The sequence below is a fragment of the Haliotis rufescens genome, unplaced genomic scaffold, assembly GCF_023055435.1.
Source record: "Haliotis rufescens isolate VD_foot unplaced genomic scaffold, xgHalRufe1.0.p SCAF_34, whole genome shotgun sequence".
NCBI classification, from domain to species: Eukaryota; Metazoa; Mollusca; class Gastropoda; order Lepetellida; family Haliotidae; genus Haliotis; species Haliotis rufescens.
Window position 1 is genome coordinate 1,242,635 of NW_025964046.1, and position 21,213 is coordinate 1,263,847.

The following is a 21,213-nucleotide window of genomic DNA, read 5'->3' on the forward strand; positions in this document are numbered from 1 at the left end:
AGTAAATATGTCAACAAGATTAGTGCCAGTCCAACAGGATAAACAGGATTTAGTATTCCCCTCTGTCTAGCCAGCCATTTAGCTTAGGACACAACCAATCGTGTATCATCCAATCACATTCCATTTTATTGTTTAAATTTTTGTTAAATACATACTGTAGGCAGGTTTTAAGCAGAGAAGGGGTTTGACTCTCTTACCAAGCAGACCTCTCTCCCACAGCCCAGAGTGTGTACCGACTCTCTGTGGCACCCTCAGTTATTATCTAAGTATCTTGTAAATTGTTAATTGTTCTTGTAAATAAAATTGTGATTAGTCTCCTGTGACTCTGGCTCTTTGCTGACTAATTCCCCAAGAAAACCAGCACGTCATTTGGAAGGTATTGTTCACCCAGAACAGTTCCATGATAATTTGGCGGAGAATCATCGTTTTCGGAACCACAGAGTCCAGGAACTAACTACGACCAGCTACAAGAACCCATTGGAGGACATGTCCAACTGTGATCATCTGATGGAATAACAAGCAAGCTGCATCAACCTCTGACCTCAACACTGGATTAAAGACAACCAACTCCTCCAAAGACACCAACAAAGGAAGAAAAAGTCTTCAAATATTGTAAGTACGACATTGTTGATAACTTGTCTTCCTTTAATTTAGTACGGTACATACTAATAGGTGTCATGGCAAATATGGAGTCTGGTATGGAAAGTAACTTTGAAAGTGAAATTCCAACAGTGTCTTTAGTTACGCCCCTTGCCAAAAGTGTAATTCAGGCAAAATTTGGCACAACAACAACAAATTGTTTAGTAGACACAGGGGCATCCATTTGTTGTATTTCGTCTGCTTTTCTGAGCACAGCTTTTGAAAACCTTACTCTTGGAAACTCACCCTTTCCACAGGTAAAAGGTGTTGGCGGCGAATTGCACAAAGTGTTAGGTTCAGTTGTGTTAGATTTTGTCATTGAGGAGCAGGAATTTTCTCAAAGATTCTATGTACTGCCTACACTGCCGAAGGCAGTGATACTAGGTGAGAACTTCCTTGATGACAATGATGCAGTCTTAGATTATAGCTGTCATTCCTTGATACTCAACAACAGCACCTCAGATAGGCAATATATCAATTTCATAGCCAATTCAGTGCATGAGATTAGTGGATTAGCAAAAACAATAGATCAGATTTACATCCCCCCTCAGAGTGAAATTCATTTCAAGGTCAGACTATCAGAGACCAAAGAGGATTCCCTCATCCTCATTGAACCCATTGCTTCCCTCACTGCTCATTCTGAAGTAGCAGGCGGTAGAACTCTTTCTAAATCAAAAAGCAAGACTGCTACATTTAGGCTTATGAATCCCTCCCAAGAAGAAAAGGTTCTTGACAAGGGTACAGTTGTAGGCAAATTTAGTTACATTGACAAAGACTCTGTTTTTGAAATCGGCTCTGACCAACCATTCATCAGTACCGTTAACACTGACAATGAGAAGAGAGACAATGACACCAGGGATTATGTCAAAATTGCACAGGAGTTAGGATTTGATTTGACCAATACACAACTGACTCCAGACCAACGACACAGACTACTTAGATTTTTGGGACAAAATAGAAACATGTTTTCAACGAGTCTTGCAGATTTAGGTAAGACTGACATGCACCAACATATCATTGACACTGGCAACCACCAACCCGTTAAGAGTAGACCATATCGTCAATCTCCTCATCTCCAAAAAGTCACTGAAGAACTTATAGATGATTTTCTGAAGTATGATTTGATCGAGGAATCTACTTCTATGTATTCAGCTCCAATTATCCTAGTCAAGAAACGCGATGGCTCATATAGATTTGTTTGTGACTACAGAAAGTTGAATTCTGTCACTTTACCAATGTCTTGGCCTCTTCCTGTTTTTGATGATGTTGTTGATAACATCGCCAATGCACATGCTAAGATCTTCTCAGCTTTAGACCTTGCTAATGGCTTCTTCCAAGTGCCATTACATGAAGATTCAAAGCATAAAACTGCTTTCGTCACCCATCAAGGCCTTTATCAATTCAAACGATTGCCCCAAGGTTTGACAAATTCCCCACTTTGTTTTCAACAGCTCATGAGCAAAGTGCTACGAAAATTGCTTTTTAAGGTTGCGCTGATCTACATTGATGATTTGATAATTTACAGCAAAAACTTTGAAGAGCATCTTCAACATTTAGAGCAAGTATTTTACTATCTGAAACAGGCAAAATTAACACTAAAGCCATCCAAATGCAATTTTGCAACGGACAAAGTATCTTTTCTGGGTCATGTTTTATCATGTGGAGGTGTTCAAGTTGATGACAAAAAGATTGAAGCAATTAGAACCTTTCCAGTGCCCAAGTCACAAAAGCAGATTCGCTCCTTCTTAGGTCTCACAAACTTCTACAGGAAGTATGTGAAAAATTACGCTCACATAGCGCTTCCACTGAATGCCTTGCTAAAGAAGCATTCAGAGGCAGAAGTAGGAAAGAAACCAAAGTTCCAATGGTCACTTGAGTGTGATCAGGCATTCAACACACTCAAACATGCTATGAGCAATACACCTGTTCTGGTTTATCCAAATTTTGACAAAGAATTTCTTCTCGCAACTGATGCCAGTGATATGAGCATAGGTTTTGTTTTGAGTCAAAAAGACGAGAAGAATAATGAACATCCAATAGCTTTTGGTGGTAGAGCTCTTCATGGCAGCGAAAAGAACTGGAGCATTACAGAAAAGGAAGGCTTAGCTCTAGTTGAAGCCATTAGATCCTTTCGTCCATACCTTGCAAATTCCAAATTCACAGTCTACACTGATCATATAGCATTGAAGTGGCTGAAATCCATCAAGGATGCCACAGGTAGGTTAGGACGATGGTCTTTGGAACTTTCTACCTACACTTTTGACATTGTTCACCGCAGCGGCAAAGCCAATGGGAATGCCGATGCTCTCTCACGTAGGGAATATGAGGAAAATATTAACTGTAATGATCAGACAGAAGAAGATGCTGAGAAAACAGTCTTCTCAGTAACTTCAACTCAGCAAAGCAAATCAACTAGCAGTACCACAATCTTGCCAAACACCCATTCATCCACACAAGTCACACAGACAACTCAGACTGAGGATATTTGCACACCTATTGTCAATCACTTAGAATCAGACACACAGACAACACATTGGTCAGTCACCTTTGAATATGAAGAGGATTATCAGTCAGTACCAGTTAATGTTGTCGCAGCATTACATGCTACAAATGCTGATGTTACCCAAGACACATTGGTTGAAGTAAGTATAAAAGAACATCCAAATTTACGTCACCTACAAAGGATTTGTCCAGATTTCATCCAAATCTTTGACTACAAAGAGGATGAAGTCCTTCCACAAAATGAAAAGGATTGTCAAAAGATTCTTATTGAAGCCAATACTTTTGAAATTGATGAAGGCATCCTATACCGATTCGTTCCACAAAGACAGAAAGGCCACGCAGACAAGTTCATTAAACAGCTGGCAGTCCCAAGAACCCTCAGAAATCAAGTCCTGCAATCCTATCATGACTCAGAGTTTGGCGGTTGCCATCATGGGAAAGAAAGGATGCACAACACCATGAGACCTAAGTACTACTGGCCCAAAATGTACAGCGATATTGCTACTTATGTCCAGACATGTGAGGTATGTCAACAGACCAAGAGGCACTACCATGGCAAGAAGGCACCACTTCGTCCACTACCTGTAGAAGAGGTCTTCACCCGATGGCACGTTGACATTCTCGGTCCCCTGCCAACAACACCAGATAAGTACAAATACATTTTGGTCATCACAGATGCATCATCTAGATGGTGTGAAGCCTTTCCACTTCGGACCCAAGAAGCCAAAGAAGTAGCAGATGTTCTCGTCAGAGAAATATTTTGTCGGTATGGCGCTCCAAGGACCTTAATTTCAGACAGAGGTCAGAACTTCATGTCCAAACTTATCAAAGCAATTTGTGAACTTTTGGCAATTAAATTTACCCATACCAGCCCATACCATCCTCAAACTAACAGCTGTGTAGAAAGGCTCAACTCTTATATCAATCAATCACTAAGAGCCTACTGTAACAAGTCTCAAAATGATTGGCCCCGTTTCATTCCTGGCATCATGATGGCCTATCGGATGGCTCCAAATTCATCAACTCAAAAATCCCCATATGTTATGCTTTTCGGCCGGGAAATGAGAGCTCCACAAGATGTATCATTAATTCCAAAAGAAAATTTAGGCCACAATAACAAAAGTTATCTTTCCAATTTGCTTGAGGAGCTTGAAATCACTAGAACAATCGCAGCTGAAAACACTGCTCGGGCTAAGGAGGTGTATTCAGAACAATATAATAGAAATGCTAAAGAACCAGAATTCGCCCCAGGTCAAAGAGTTTGGCTTTACTGTCAAAAAGTTGAAAAAGGCCTTTCCAACAAATTAACCAAAAAGTGGTATGGTAGCTATTATATCATCCATACAGGTCCAAATTATACCTACAAACTGCGCCGAAGTTCTGATGACAAAATACACAAACCACTGGTCCATGCCAACCGTCTGAAGCCATATTTTGATCCTGCTGATCGTCCACAGTATCCTCCAGAACCATACCTCAATAACCCCAGTGACATAGATTCAGGAGTCATGGATGACAACGAGGAACCAGTCAATGATACTCAGTTTGACAGCAACAATTCCCCATCAACAAGTTCAACTTACCAGGCTACTGATCAATCACCTCCACAACAGAAAGGTAAGAAGGTCAATTCCAAAACAAAGGCAGGTACTTCCAGCAACAAGAGTCAGAAGCAAAAGACCCCAACAAAGAAGAAAAACCCTGCTTCAAGTACAACAGAAAAACCTACCAGTCCCACGGCAACCATGAAGGAAAATCATGCCACACCAGGTCCTAGTGCTCCAACCAAGGTAAATGAAAAGGTAAATAAAGGGAAAAGAGGAGTGAATAGTAAGCATCACCAGCCCAAATCCAGAAAACAACCCGACGACAGCCAGGTACAACCTCCAAGTCCAACATCAGGTAATCAAACCAAGGACATCCCTCAGGTCTTCAATCCAGAGGACATCCACTCAATTGTTAGTTCCAAGAGAGCAAATGGCAAAATCTACTACAGAGTAAAATGGAAGGATCCAGAAAGAGGAAACACATGGGAGTATGGCAGCAGCATTCCAGACTCCATTCGGAGAGAATTTCACCTCAAAAGAAGTATGTCAGGAAAACGACGAAAACGTCCACTGAAGAATCATAAGTTTTTCGACCAAAAGGAATCAGACAATAAATCAGTCAATGTTCTGTCAGGGAATACAATGTCAGGAAATGTCGAGCAAGACAACACCAAACCATGCATAGAATTAGACGTCAAACCATATCCGTTTATTCCAAAACGCCTACGAGGAGTAGAACATAAAATAGAAAGAGTTATGGGCATTGAAATTATTCAAGGAGACTGCTATGTCAAGGTCTCATATAAAGAATATCCTGGTCAATTCACATGCTATTTCGAAAGTGTTCCTCCCCACCTCATACAGCGCTACCTTGATGATAGCGGGAATGATCTCCGTGAGTGGTGCGGTCTAGAAGATAATCCTCGATATGATCCAGAGGAAGCACCAATTTATAAATCCAAAAGGGTTATTTTTCCAGATACAGACTTGGGAAACATCAACACCTTTTCCTACCGTATTTCACTCACAGACCGTAGTCACACGCGACCATACCAGGATCAACGCTCCATACATACCAAACAATGCCAATTGCACATATTCTTGATCAAAATACAAAATCTCCTGAATAAACGGTGCAAATCACGAAACAGCTATTAGCTGTATCTTGTTATGTTTTCTTGTGTCCAGTCTTTTCACTATGGGTCGCCAGTTGAGAACAAATGGCATCAGCCTGATCATCTGAGTTATTTGTATCACAACAAATTTTGAGCATTGACCTGATCAACCAATCTCAAAAGCGAAGTGAAATGACACGAACCCAAACCGTACCGAAGCGAACCAAACCATACTGGGAATCGGACCCAAACCGTACCGAAGCGAACCAAACCATACTGGGAAGCGAACCCAAACCGTACCGAAGCGAACCAAACCATACTGGGAAGCGAACCCAAACCGTACCGAAGCGAACCAAACCATACTGGGAATCGAACCCAAACCGTACCGAAGCGAACCAAACCATACTGGGAAGCGAACCCAAACCGTACCGAAGCGAAACCAAACCATACTGGGAATCGAACCCAAACCGTACCGAAGCGAACCAAACCATACTGGGAATCGAACCCAAACCGTACCGAAGCGAACCAAACCATACTGGGAATCGAACCCAAACCGTACCGAAGCAAAATAAACCAAACCCTATCGCATTGAACCAAAGGAAAATCAAAGCGAAACAAACCAAATTCAAATAAAGCAAACTTAACAACCGAAATGAACCAAAACAAAGAAAAGGCAAACCAAATAGTTACGAAAACTAACAATGATATACACCTTTTGTATACCGTATTAATGTAACAAATCAATGCACTTGTTATATGCACATGCACATATAATGTGTCTAATGATTGTATCCAAAAGTAGAAGGATATTACTATTTTTTTCATGATAAACCTTTGTAATTTGCCGCCAATACATTCTTCCTGGTCATGACACCGTTTAGTAATAATTATGCACTGATCTTTTACATCATAATTATCATATTTGTTTTATTTTCTAGTTATTACAGACAAACTGAGGAAGTATTTATATATGACATATTATTTGAACATGCTAACTCTCTTTTCTTTGTTTCCATGTAAAACCTCCATGGACACAGCCTACTACCTTACAACCCCAATCCAGGATGTGGAACTCAAGGCCTCCTACATCACCCATAAAACCACCAGTACAGAGTGCCAAGACAAGCCAGCTCCACATCCAGAACCCCTTATGACAGCATTTTTATATTATGTTTCCTTATATCAAAGAGACTCTATAATAATTATTATTCACTACTACCAGTTTAACTTTATACATTGTCCATCTAAGCCTTAATTATTTTTATTTTTACACGTTTGGGGTCCAAACTTTTTCAGACGGAGGGGAAGTTATCATGGGATAACATTTATACTAAGTTATCTTATAATAATTAGATCTACATCAAGTGCTTTTATGAGTTATCATGGCGTAATATTTATACATCCTTTCATATAATTATAGTTTAGCAAGTAATAATTATCATTAGGTAAAATGCATATATAAAATATCAGTAGTTTCAGTTAAAGCTTTTTAGATGGTTGCTAGCCTAAGGTAATGGGAGCGCGTCTTCTAGACATACTATTCAATAAGACAAGAGTTACGTCTACATAGTTTAATTGATTTGAAGCTTTTAGATAAATGCTAGCCAAAGGTATCAAGATCCCATCTCCCAGACAAAGGATATTTATTTAAGTATATCTGTCATCACCTACCGGGGTATATTAGAATAACATTACTTCAATTAAGACTCATTAAGGATTAGCCCCCATACAAGCTCGTCTATAGTGCATTAAGGATTAGCCCCCATACAAGCTCATCTATAGTGACACCCTAATCTCTTTCAAAGCATCCAGTAAATATGTCAACAAGATTAGTGCCAGTCCAACAGGATAAACAGGATTTAGTATTCCCCTCTGTCTAGCCAGCCATTTAGCTTAGGACACAACCAATCGTGTATCATCCAATCACATTCCATTTTATTGTTTAAATTTTTGTTAAATACATACTGTAGGCAGGTTTTAAGCAGAGAAGGGGTTTGACTCTCTTACCAAGCAGACCTCTCTCCCACAGCCCAGAGTGTGTACCGACTCTCTGTGGCACCCTCAGTTATTATCTAAGTATCTTGTAAATTGTTAATTGTTCTTGTAAATAAAATTGTGATTAGTCTCCTGTGACTCTGGCTCTTTGCTGACTAATTCCCCAAGAAAACCAGCACGTCATTTGGAAGGTATTGTTCACCCAGAACAGTTCCATGATACTTCACTTGAACATATAACAGGCATTGAACGCATATAAGCAGGGCAACTTGGTAAGCAAACATGAGGTGGGCATCCGTAAAGAAAACAAAGCAAGCTTTGCAAGGCTTTCGCTCTACATCGCGCGTCACCTTTATGACGTCATGCCGCTCATTGTGACGCAAAAGATATGACGTCACAGTCATATATAGAAAAGCGCCAAAATTCCAAGCTCTCTGTTGTCTCCAAAACGTAAATACATTCCCTTTGTTGATTTCTGTCGTGTTTTTCTGCACAAAATGTATTGCCACACATCCTTTGTATATTGTATTAACCGCATCTGTGCATTTTGTAACCTGTAATTGCAGATATAATTATTTAAATACGCCTACCGACAATGACTGAAAATAGTACCATTCTACGAATATTAGCTTCCGCGGTGAAGCGGCCTTCAAACCAGCTGTTTCAATCAGAGGGGGTTTATTGTGATTTAATAGCCTCTGATTGACCAATCAGAATCGGGTAAATTCCAAATTCATGGTAGAATTGCCCATAATCAAGGGTGCATATAACACACGAGTGCGTATTATACGTGAATAAATAAGTCTTGTATACATTGATCAGTCGGAAAGGGATTGTTCACAATTGTTCACAATATATTAGCAAATATCGCCGTGGGCGCTTATTAGAGCGGGGCGCTTACTACGTTGAATATGGTAGTACTTAGGCCTAACAGCAAGTTGATAACAGATGATAGCTTACAAAATGTTATGTCGGTTGGAACACTAGCAGTGTATTTGCATGCTATTGCAATGACTTTTTCTTGTCAAGTTGTCAGTTAAAGAGAGCGAGAGTCTTTTCTTGTTGACTATTAGTACAACGTATGAAATGAGTGAGTAATGAATACACAATACAAAAATAGCATCTGTTACATTTGACCACTTTCTAAATGGCATTGTATTGTATTCACAGCTTTCTGCATTGGGAGCTTGTCAGAGGGGTACTCAAAGTACGTGATCTAGACTACCAGTTGTCGGACTTTTATTTTTGTGGAAGCCTCGATGGCTGGGTGGGTCAGATCGCTGACTTTGTGTGCTGGCGATTAGGTGCCTCACTCTGGCAGGTGTGGGTTCGAATCCCGGACAGGACTCAACCCCAAAAAAGTAAGAGAATCTGTACTTTACTAAGAAAGTGTTATCCCAAATATAGCATCTGTTACATGAGTGAGTGAGTATGGTTTTACGCCGCTTTTAGCAATATTCCAGCAATATCACGGCGGGGGACACCAGAAATGGGCTTCACACATTGTACCCATGTCGGGAATCGAACCTGGGTCTTCGGCATGACGAGCGAACGCTTTAACCACTAGGCTACCCGACCACCCCACATGAGACATATATACAGCACCTATTGGAGTGAGCACCTTGTCTTGATGGTGTGATGTTTGCGAATCATTTAGCCTATGAACGAATGATAAAAACAAGATGACAAACCCCCCGGCCCCCACAAATTTGAGAATTTGAGAGAATGTCTATCTAACGTGTCTGTCCATATACAAGAGTAGTATCAAGCTATCAGAACAATACCATGGAATTGGGATTCAGAAGTTTGTATTTCTATGTCAGGTACACACCACTACGAACAAAGTCAAAGTCAAACTTGTTGCCATGGAAACAGAAAAACAAAAATTCCAAAGAACCCGAAATACACCAGAGAGACACCAGTTGACAACCTCGTCTTTGTGTGTGCAGACTTTAAGAAAGAGTACCTATTAGTTTTAGAGATATGGTCCGGAAAAACACACCACTATGAACAGAGGCAAAGTCGAACTTGTTGCCATGGAAACAGGAAAAAATTGAAAATTGAAAATTCCCAAATAGCAAAAGGTACCACTTCACCCCATTATTAATACATGTACCAAATTTGATGCAAAATGTCGAAAATGTTTTATTTCTGTTCCGAAAACAACACCTACCTCCGTTTCAGCTAAGTACAACTTGTTTCCGGGAAACAGGAACAAAGCAAATTTTGAAGAATTCCAAAATCGATAAAGGCACCACTTCATCCCCTGGTTAATACACGTACCAAGTTTGGATATAAAATCTTCCATGTGTAGCGACCATAAAATGTCCGTGACAAGATTCGAACCACGGACCTTCTGATCCGAGGTCGGACGCCTTGTCCACATGACCAAAGAGGTTAACCCTGTCAGCAAGCTGACAAGGTATGGATGTCATCTGTGGGATGACTCCACGCCCTGCTACATACTCCCCCGTCAACAGAAGGCACGTCCCGGGCCGCATAGTAGGGTACTGAGGCTTATTTTGCTCAAATTTAATATGAACGTGCTCAGCCCCACGTTGGGCGCCAATGTAGCGACCATAAAATTTCCGAGTCCTGTGATGGGATTCGAAACCACGGACCTTCTGATCCGAGGTCGGACGCCTTGTCCACATGACAAAAGAGGTTAACCCCGTCAGCAAGCTGACAAGGTAAGGATGTCATCTGTGGGATGACTCCACGCCCTGCTACATACTCTCCCGTCAACAGAAGGCACGTCCCGGGCCGCATAGTAGGGTACTGAGGCTTATTTTGCTCAAATATTAATATGAACGTGCTCGGCCCCACGTTGGGCACCAATGTAGCGACCATAAAATTTCCGAGTCCTGTGATGGGATTCGAACCACGGACCTTCTGATCCGAGGTCGGACGCCTTGTCCACATGACCAAAGAGGTTAACCCCGTCAGCAAGCTGACAAGGTAAGGATGTCATCTGTGGGACGACTCCACTCCCTGCGACACATGGATTTTAAGTTCCAGAAACAAAATACGGACGAACAGACAAAGAAGGTGATGACTATATTTTCCTGCATTATATGCCGGGGATTGAAGTTTATTCTTCTGTTTTAATATCAAAAATACTTAAGATATATATTGGTCAGTTTATAATCTAGGTAGTTTGATTCCCATTACATTCCTTCCCAAATTATAGATTCTGTTCTCAAGGAGCGTTTCCTAAGCCACGTCGCAGCTGCCAGAGATCCTATATCTATGTTTCATTGTTCTAAGTTCAGGACTTCCTTCTCACATCCGGCAAAAGGATGTTTGTTTAATGTGTTTGATGCAATCTATCGATTTTTTGATATAATGCACAAATTTCCTGTCCTGCCAGATAGTTTTCCCTTTGTTTGATGTTAGAACCTACAGAGGAGGTAGCCTAAAGGATATCCTGAACATCTAACCATGAACCTTACATACATACAGGATATTTACAAAGTTATTATTTCTCGTGTTTGGGAGTGTCTACTAAACTACTTGTGAATAAGGGGCGGTCGGGAAGCCTAGTGGTTAAAGCGTTCACTCTTCACGCCGAAGACCCGGGTTCGATTCCCGAAATGGGTACAATGTGTGAAGCCCATTTCTGGTGTCCCCTGCCATGATATTGCTGGAATATTGCTAAAAGCGGCGTAAAACCATACTCACTCACTCACTCACTTGTGAATAAGTCACAATTTAACTACAATTTGAGGATCATGATTTAATTTGGGGTTTTGTTTGCCTTGGCGAGTGACTTGAGGGACAGATAATCCTCAAAGGGACACCATGTCCACAGTTATTATTTCTTGAAGATTTGTTTTAGTTTTAGATGCGTAGAACAGCAGCATAAATAAAGTCAGTATTGCTACAAGTATTTCATTAACAGTGTCCCAAGGCTTGTTACTGGTCCTCGGCAAAGTTGGTGCACGATGCAGGCTGAAATACTACTGTAAACAATATCAGCTGAGATTAAGCAGTGCTCTCCTTCTGTCCCAACTATGTTAGTTACAAAATGGGCGATCGCATATCAAGATCACAATGTGTGTGTGTGTGTGCGTGTGTGTGTGCGTGTGTGTGTGCGTGCGTGTGTGACATATATGCAAAATCATAACGTTGCAAGTGGTTTATACTGCTTCAAGAATAGTTCATATGGGTCTTTTTGTCAGAAGTCACTAAGATGTGTCTTAGCTAAGACAGCTTCATGCGTTCGTTCGTGTGTGTGTGTGTGTGTGTGTGTGTGTGTGTGTGTGTGTGTGTGTGTGTGTGTGTGTGTGTGTGTGACATATATGCAAAATCATAACGTTGCAAATGGTTTATGTCTTATGTGTCATCACAATCATAGGTTTCTGGGGGTGCCCAAGGGACGCAACTCTGCACAGCAAATCGCGGCGCCTTACACGACTGGGCCACTCGTGCCCCCTGCCAGCACAAAGACATCAATGTAATCCAGTGATTGAAATCATGAGCATCGATCCACACAATTGGGATCAATGACATGCATAAACCAAGTCAGCGAGCCTGACCACCCGATCCCGTTTGTCGCTTTTTACGACAAGCATAGTCACCTTTTACAGCAAGCATGGGTTGCTGAAGACCTATTCTACCCAGAATTTTTTTGGGTCTCAGCACAAAGACATCAATGTCAGCTTCTTACCGTTTTCAGTGTGTTGAGGATATTGATGCGGAGAGGCGTCGGCTCGTCGACTGTGCACATGTAGCCCAGGTAGAAGGGCAAGGTCAGCCACAGCCACCCACATGGCACCCACACAAGGAGAGTGTTCTGGAAACATGGCGTGAACTCGGGCCACCAGTTGTCAAAAAGTAAACTCTCATTCTGAAATGACAAGAAAACAGATGTAAACAAAATTAATTGAGGTGAGAATCAACAGGAGAACTGTCTCAAGGGAGACTCGTCAATTGGCAGTAGTAGAAAATTTGACAAAAGTCATCAAAAAACCTGTTTGTTGCCTGGATACTGAGATTGTACAAAATACATCTCAGTCGAGTCTGGACCAGACAATCCAATGATTGATATCATGAGCATCCATTCATGCAATTGGGATATGATGACATGCATCAACCAAGTCAGCGAGCTTGAAAACCCAGTCCTGTTAGTCGCCTCTTACAAGCATAGTTGCCTTTTACGGCAAGCATGGGTTGCTGAAGACCTATTCTATCCCGGATCTTCACAGGTCCACATTGTAACCATAGTTTCACACTGAAGCACATGTAGCACATGTCGTGTCTCACCCAGCAGTGAATGGGTACCAGGTAGGATGACATATTTTACAAAAAAAGCAGATGCTAAATGACCTTTATAAAAAATAATAAAAGGAGCCCAGAGACTCTCTTCATTTTGCTGAAACTGCAGTTTTTCCACGATTACAGACCCGCATGGGCAATATTAGATATATTTAATTCAGGGTCTGTATGACCGACTAGGAGCTCCCATTTAACAATATTGGCATTTATCATATAATGGGTACCGGTAGGTTTCTCGGCAGAAAAAGTTCGGCAAGCCTCAGAGTTTTCCCACTTTCATCAATCATGTTGATATATTTTATATCAAAAGACACTCGGGTGAGATTCTCTATGGTCTGCCTTGTGTGTTTCAGAAACGCGCCAATTTTCGTTTTGGGAGTAAATGTGCAGGTCTTTTGAAACACTTTGCAGAGACCAAATCTTTTGAAATCTTTTGGAAACCTTGAAAGGGTTACATTGGCTATCCAACTATGTTAAAATAAGCACAATGGTGTCGCGCATGCGCGTGCGGTAGCACCCTAACAGAGGCCTCTGACGTCAATTTGGACACCTTCAAACGGTTGTATTTCCCTAACGACCCATTATATGTTTGTCGGATTTAGTATCAAACGTCTCAGAATTTGAGGAGCTTTCCAATGAAAAATATAATATCATTATCAGAGATTGTTTTTACAAATTTCAGTCATCCTATTAAACATTACTTTGTTCACAGTTTAATCATATGAACATTCTATAAAGTAGTGACCTGCTCAGAGGCTGAATATCGGACAAGTCTGCAGTACCGGTAAATGATCGTGAAAATTCAAAGTGATCCTACAAATTTATGAAAATAAGTACATTTAAATATTATTTTTTTTAGCAATTTCACTATTTTCTCCCAATTTGCAGGGTCGGAAATTAGCACTTGTCCTGTAGTCCTTGCCAAACTGCCCAATAATTAAGGTATCATAAGGACTAGTAGAAATTTGTCACTTTCATAGATTTTGCTATATGTTCTCTTTGAAAGAACTAGTGGAATAAAACTGTCAGTTTCTACCACTGATTTGCTTGGAACAGCTTTCACTGAGAACTACAGAGACAGTTAGGAGAGTCTACTAGACTAATCGTGAATAAGTCACAATTTAACTACAACTTGTTGATCATGACTAAATTTGGCGTTTTGTTTGCCTTGGCGAGTGACTTGAGGGACAGATAATCCTCAAAGGGACACCATGTCCACAGTTATTATTTCTTGAAGATCTTTCAACTGTTTTTTTCACCAAAATAACATTCTAATAAGAGCCCCCTATTTCTAATTTTGAGAGTGCCCTGGGCGCTTATTACGTCGAATACGGTATGTGTGTTCTTAAAGCAGGCATGAAACAATTTCCGAGTGTGTCCTCACCACCCCGATTCAATTTTCAAACCAAAACAATAGAGCACCATGGCTTCAGTAATGTTTTTTATGAGAGGCAAATCGAATAGAAAGCTTGTGTGTTTTTCTTACGGATGAACGGGGGCACCAGTCGTCTAAGGCGCCGCTATTCGCTGTGCAGAGTTGCGTCCCTTGGGCACACCAGAAACCTATGATTGTGGGTTTGAATCCGGTTCGCCCCAATTATATTTCTAGGTTTGTCAGCACCATACCCGTGCTTGTGGGTTTCACCGAAGTGGTAAACGTCTTAGACCTGTATCACTTCGGGCTTTCCGTGATATAACTGGAATACTGTTAAAAGCGGCGTTAAACCCAACTCACTCACTCACTCACTCTTACGGATGAGTTACTAAATAATAATTGCCAGCTTGATTCTATTGGAAACCAGTGTTTATGAAAGCCTAGATAACAATAGAAATATACATCGGTTATTTGAAGCCAATCAATCTCCTACCCAGAGTTCCTTGTGGCCAGAGATATGTCACTTTGATGTGTAAAGCTGTATTGTCATGCACCCCACTGTCGCAGTTGCTGTAGTATGCTTTAGGCCCATCTGTTATTATTTCAGAATAAGTGTGTTTGTTTGCAAACAAGATTGGTTGTTGGTTGGTTTGTTGTTTAACGCCGCACTCAGCAATATTCCAGCTATATGACGGCAGTCTGTAAATAATCGAGTCTGATCAGACAATCCAGTGATTAATATCATGCGCATCGATCCACGGGATTGGGATCGATGACATGCATCAACCAAGTCAGAAAGCCTGACCACCCAATCCCGTAAGTCGCCTTCAAACAAGAGAAAAGTTCTGACACGGAATAAAGGGGCATTCACACGGTACAACTAGTTGTATACAATTTGTTGCATGCAACACATTGCATCGTGTGAGCGGGCAAGTCGGTCCAACTTTTGACGTATGCAACTTGTTGGACGCGAGTTGTACCAAATAGGACATGCTCTATTTTCATGCGACAAGTTGTATGAACGCAGCCAATCAAAACGCGTATGAAAATCATGTGACATTTACACGTCAATTTGTAAACAAAAATGGCGACTCCGATTCACGTCGGTAACCTCTGTTTTCGGTATCCTAAGTGTCACCACTCAATAAAGGACCTATGAAAAGTAGGTACGTAGAATACCACTGTACCAAATTATATATTTTGACATTTGCATCGATCTAATTCTCCTGGTTAACTGTTCATGGTGTTATCTGAAACGACGATGGCTATGTGACTGTTCGCTGTAGTGTAGACCAAGATGAGATAAGGTCCATAATACGTTTCTAAAACTTAAAATACATCATACACACAAATACACGTCACAGTTTTAGATTCTGTGGGAAAGTATCTATAATATGATGCCATTAACAACTATTTTAGCCAAAGCATATGTATCACTAACGACATCTGAAAATAGTGTACAACGAAAAAAATGCCATTTTCGCATTTTACCAATTCACTGTTCTAAATGTGATTATTTATTCAAATAACGTATAGCTACATGAGAAGTTCCATTACAAAACCATTGGGTGTCTGCTCTTTGTCAAAACACCAATCTGCATTCCGAAAAGACTCCAATAACCCTATATATTTGTTTTCGAAATATAAAAACTCTGGACCGAACCTCCATGTTGGATAGCGTTGCAAAATCACGGTTCTTTTCGCGTCAGGCGAGATGCCTGTCACATCACATGTATTTCACACTCAGCTACCATACATACATCTCTGAATTCATCATACCATTAAGAATCAATTGACATTTTGTCTAAGTCACTAATACAAACGGTCCAAATGAAATCAACCGCAATATTCAAGTGTGAAACCAAACCCTGCGCTCTGAAACCTACCAGTGGGCCTTCTCATTTAAAAATGTAAACAAAGCAAACTTCTAGTTTTACTTGACATTTTACTATTCCGAGAGATTCGATCGTCAATTTGTTGCATATATTAGCTCAGTTTATTACGAATATGCATGGGTCGATAATCGTTGCAAGAATTGAGGAATTAATAATTAGAGTCAAGATACTTATTTGGAAAAAGTCAACAGAAATCGTTCAACGTGCTGCCATGATTGACGCAAAATCACGCACACTGACGACGGTATTGGTCTGCCTTTCCACGTAGTATCAAGGCGAGAATGGAAACATAAAAACAAACAGAACTTGTTGATTTCAGATTGATTCTGATTACTTAACTTACATGACTCATTTATGTATGTATGTGATCCCAGTTACACGGTAAAACTACTCCAAACATTCCGCATACTGCTATCAGTGAACTCGCTAAGTTATGACGGGAGGTTACCGGTAGTGATGTCATATTAGTATACGTCAGCATCAACATCGTTGTACATATTTGTTATTTTCTTTGAGGTGCGGGTGAACTAGTACACAACGCATTCAGTTCATGAAGTAGTTTACTGTTTCAATCTTGAATTATAATTTGAATATCTCTTCAATATCGTTTCACCCAGCAAAATAATGCACTGTATGGAGTACTGTTATTAATATAATCTAAAATGCCATAGAATTTATAAAACTCATAATAATAATCAGCTGTTTGTTTGGTCATAGACATTCATCGTGTTATCCTTCCCATAAGATGCTTTGTAAATGTAACACACTGCAGCATATACATATTTCCTTTGGAGAATTGTGAAATATTCATTGTGGCAAATTTGTATAGATAGGTTAAATAAAACAGGCACTTCATTTCTTTAGTTAAAGTAAATGTATACCTGAAGGAAATTCGCCACGTTATATTTTTATTAATGTATAACTCAAGTGTGGACAACTACTTGTCTTACATTTGGATTTTAACGTTTAATTGGCGGTACATTGACAGCTAAAGATTGCATCAGGTGCGCGTTTCAAAATAGGGGCCGACCATTTGAGATTCATGGGTGGAGGTGGGTCATGGTCTGTTGGGGTTTGGGTGTGCGTTGCTGGGGGGTGGAGGGGTTGTGGAGCTGTTGTAGTGATAAGCCCAACATTCTGTTCTTTTAATCGAAATTTTCCATACTATACCCGAATATAATTGGTAATATACTGTTACTTTTTTGTGTTACCGATTCCAACGTTTCTTATAAATTGGGAAATAAGCTAAGGTATCTGATTTCAACTGGCCAAAGGGCACTTTCAGGATTTTTATAGTTCATTCTTCTATATCATAACAAAATCTGAAATATGTCTTCAGGACATTTTGGATGACAATCATTCAATGTCCCAGAAAAGGAACCGATGTGGTTATTAAAATCGATAGCTGTGTGGGAACTTTGTAGATACACATAAACAAAAAGATACTAGAATATATTGTCCTGAGCCAAAGCAGATGCTCACCACGGACATGACGGATACTGAGTTTTGCAATGACTAGGAATTGCGTGTTTTTTTTTGTCTTTGTACATGTGGGCATCGCCCTCGTGTTTTGACGTCATGTAACGGAAAATTTGTTTTCGACACAAAACAAGTACGTTTTCGTATCGAATGTGTCACGTTATACATTTAATTTTCCATCATGGGGTTAAAAATTCAATATTATACAAGTCCGTTAAATTGCAAAGTCAGAGGTTGGTCCAGTACCGCGCAACCGCAATTCTCGCACAGCGTTGATTTTTCAAAGCAATGCGTCTGAACATAAACTCGGCAACCAAGATTCCAGCGATAGTGAAGTCAATCACAAGCTTTTTGTCAGAGATCTCGCGAGACCCGAGTTGTATGCAACTCGCCGCCGTGTGAATGCCGAGTTGTATACAACTTTAGTTTGTGCAACTAATTGCATACAACAAGTTGTATACCACTAGTTGTACCGTGTGAATGCCCCTTAAGGCGACCAGAGCAGAGTTATCGGCACACCCCGTCGCAGTGGTGACTTAGCATTACACGACTGCTACAGGCTAATTTGCATATCACGTGACCCGACTTTTCTCTTGTTTGTAAACAAACACGCTTTTTCAGAAATCAGTATAGAACGGACTAATGCAAGTATTTGGGGGCGCTTTCCATATTGTTTTACATAACTACATAGATATGCTACTACAACTGCGACAGTGAGTTGCATGACAATATATATTTATGCATCAAAGTGACCGTGTCGCTAGCTCTCAGTTGGGCTTCGATGACAGCACGTGGAGCCGTACAACCAATGTAAACATAGGATAACTACGCCAAAACAAGTAGATTTTTACGTATTTGCATACTTTCTCAATGAAAGTTAACCATTCTTTGACATTTGTTAATGAAAATGTGTAGACTTGTCAAACATGAAACGGATGAAAAGCATATGCAATATCTTGAATGGACTTTGAACAGAACAGAAACATGCAAGTATTTTGGGGCGCTTTACATATTGTTTTGCATTATTATATAGATATCCTACTGCAACAGAGAAAGTTAGTTTCATGACAATACACATTTACACGCTTTCTGTTGGGCTTCAATGACAGCCGTACAACCAATGTAAACGTAGGATATAACTACGCAAATGGAAATATTCTTTTCACGATTTATAATATTTTCTCAATGAAAGTTGACCATTCTATGACATATGTTTATCTAGATATGTGGGCGTGTCAAAAATGAAACAGATGAAAAACATATGCAATATCTTGAATGGACAATACTATATATGCTGGTACTATATATGCTGGTCGCATGGAATTCTGGGTAGAAGAGTGTCTTATCGGCTATTGTTTACAACAGTCGACATCCTGTTCCTTTAATTAAAAGTCAAAAGTAGATCACTATATTTCGAATTGTTACTTTGTAAGTGTCTGAAATCCCATATTTGTGTTAACTTACATAACTGACATTACCATGGTGAACTATTTATAGCCCAGTGGCGATGTTACATAACTTTGGATTTATCAAGGATTTCTAACTAAGTTCACTTGGCAGGAAAATAGGAAATAAAGGTTATTTTGAACATTTTATAAAGAGGAACTTTATACATCCCGTTGGGATCAATTACTGACATTTTGTTTGCAGTATACATGGGGCCTATAATCTGCCTCTGAAGCTATGCCGTCGAAATTAATTCCCGATAACCCACTTTCTAGTTGGTTCTACAACCAATAAATGAATGAAAGTTCTGTCAAAAAGAACAACTTTTATTTGAACAGAATCTGCGAATGCGAAATCAAAATCAACCATAGATGTTGGCCCATAGCCTTGAGTATCGCCCGTCATTCACCGACATTGATCACCTGCGGCGAGACTGAGAGTTTAAGCAGAGAAGGATTTCAGCTCTCCGCGTCATTGTCGTCTACCCGCTGAAATTAACTTACAGTCTTTGTACTAATTTTGTTATGCGTTAGGTGGGTCAATTACCTTACTTTCCACACAGTTTGGATAAATGACAACGTGACGATAAGTTATACTTACAAAAATAGCAGAATCTCCACAAAACTCCTGGAAGCTCTCAGCCATTTTGTTGTTAATTTTTTTTGTTACTCCAAACCTGAAGAGTCATTTTCTGGGACGTTGAGGCCCTGTTGAGGTTAGCTATTGTATTGATGTTCGTTCCTATTTATAATTCGCGTTATCAAAGCATTTATCTCATCAATGAAACGTACCATCACATTAAATGTAGATATATTATAGAGACCTTCCAAAATCTGAGAGTTAGACATTTACCGTGCTTTATATATTTCATAGCTGTCAACCCCTGGATATCTATCTAAATGAGTGAGAAGCAAAGGGGGGGGGGGGCAAAACTGGTTTTGAATGATTTTAAGACCATTATATATATACAAAAATGAAGTGAATGTTCACTAGGTGCACATGTAATATATAATAAAATAATAAAGTCCACGTTAGACCATCATCTTCTTTATATCAGTTTATATATATCAGAAACTGATATAAAGAAGATGATGGACTATAACGTGGACTTTATCATTTTATTATTATATTTATCATTTATATATATATATATATATAATCTTTGGACTTTTTTATTTCTCTCTCTCTCTCTCTCTCTCTCTCTCTCTCTCTCTCTCTCTCTCTCTCTCTCTCTCTCTTCACGCATGTGATTTTCAAGAGTATATATTCCAGTTATGACGCATAATGACGCATGGGAACCACCTTCGAGGCCTGACAAAGGTGAATGTAATTTGTTTCAAAAAGGTTTAATATAATGTATAGATTAAACCTATTTGAAACCTATTTATAACAAATTGCATTCACCTTTGTCAGGCCTCTAAGGTGGTTTCCATGCGTCATTATGAAGTGCACGTTTTGTATTTGCTTGTCGGTATATGTACTTTAACTCTAAAATGACCATACTGTTCTTTTATACCCTGTATAAACACATAACATGGAGTTTTTTCCAAATAGAACTCCACTGCCATATAACATTGCGATCTAATATGTGTGTGCTTTTTTATGTCCTCAGTCGCATGTATAAAACACATGACGCGGCAAAAACATGGGTTTTTGCTGGGAATATAGCATTCATAATTTAATACTCTCTGGGTATGAATAACCTCAATTATTTCCAAATGAATAATCGCAACTCAAATTAAAACAGATGGTTCATGATAACCACGTCAACAACGCAAGGTCACCAGCTGTTCGTGTGAGGGTCTTGAGTGTCCAGAATATAGTAGTGTCCACAAGGGTCAAGCAGGTGTTGTGACCGGAGCGCTCCATAGATTAAGCTGACCGGGACAGTTAACCTCTGTTACACTTAGGAGAGTGTATTGAGTAAGTCGAGAGCTGACCTT

At 39.9% G+C, this 21,213-nt stretch overlaps 1 protein-coding gene across 1 annotated transcript in view; it reads right to left on the reverse strand.

Moving 5' to 3' along the window:
• The window catches only part of LOC124148322 (multidrug resistance-associated protein 1-like), a 78,069-nt gene extending 58,154 nt beyond the window's left edge, over positions 1-19,915 (reverse strand). Inside the window, exons 1-2 of the mRNA XM_048380947.1 lie at positions 19,871-19,915; positions 12,468-12,647 (exon numbers count right to left, since the gene is read on the reverse strand). Coding sequence (XP_048236904.1) covers positions 12,468-12,647; positions 19,871-19,915 — 225 coding nt within the window. The remainder of the gene's footprint in view (positions 1-12,467; positions 12,648-19,870) is intronic.
• Between the last annotated feature and the right edge of the window lie 1,298 nt (positions 19,916-21,213).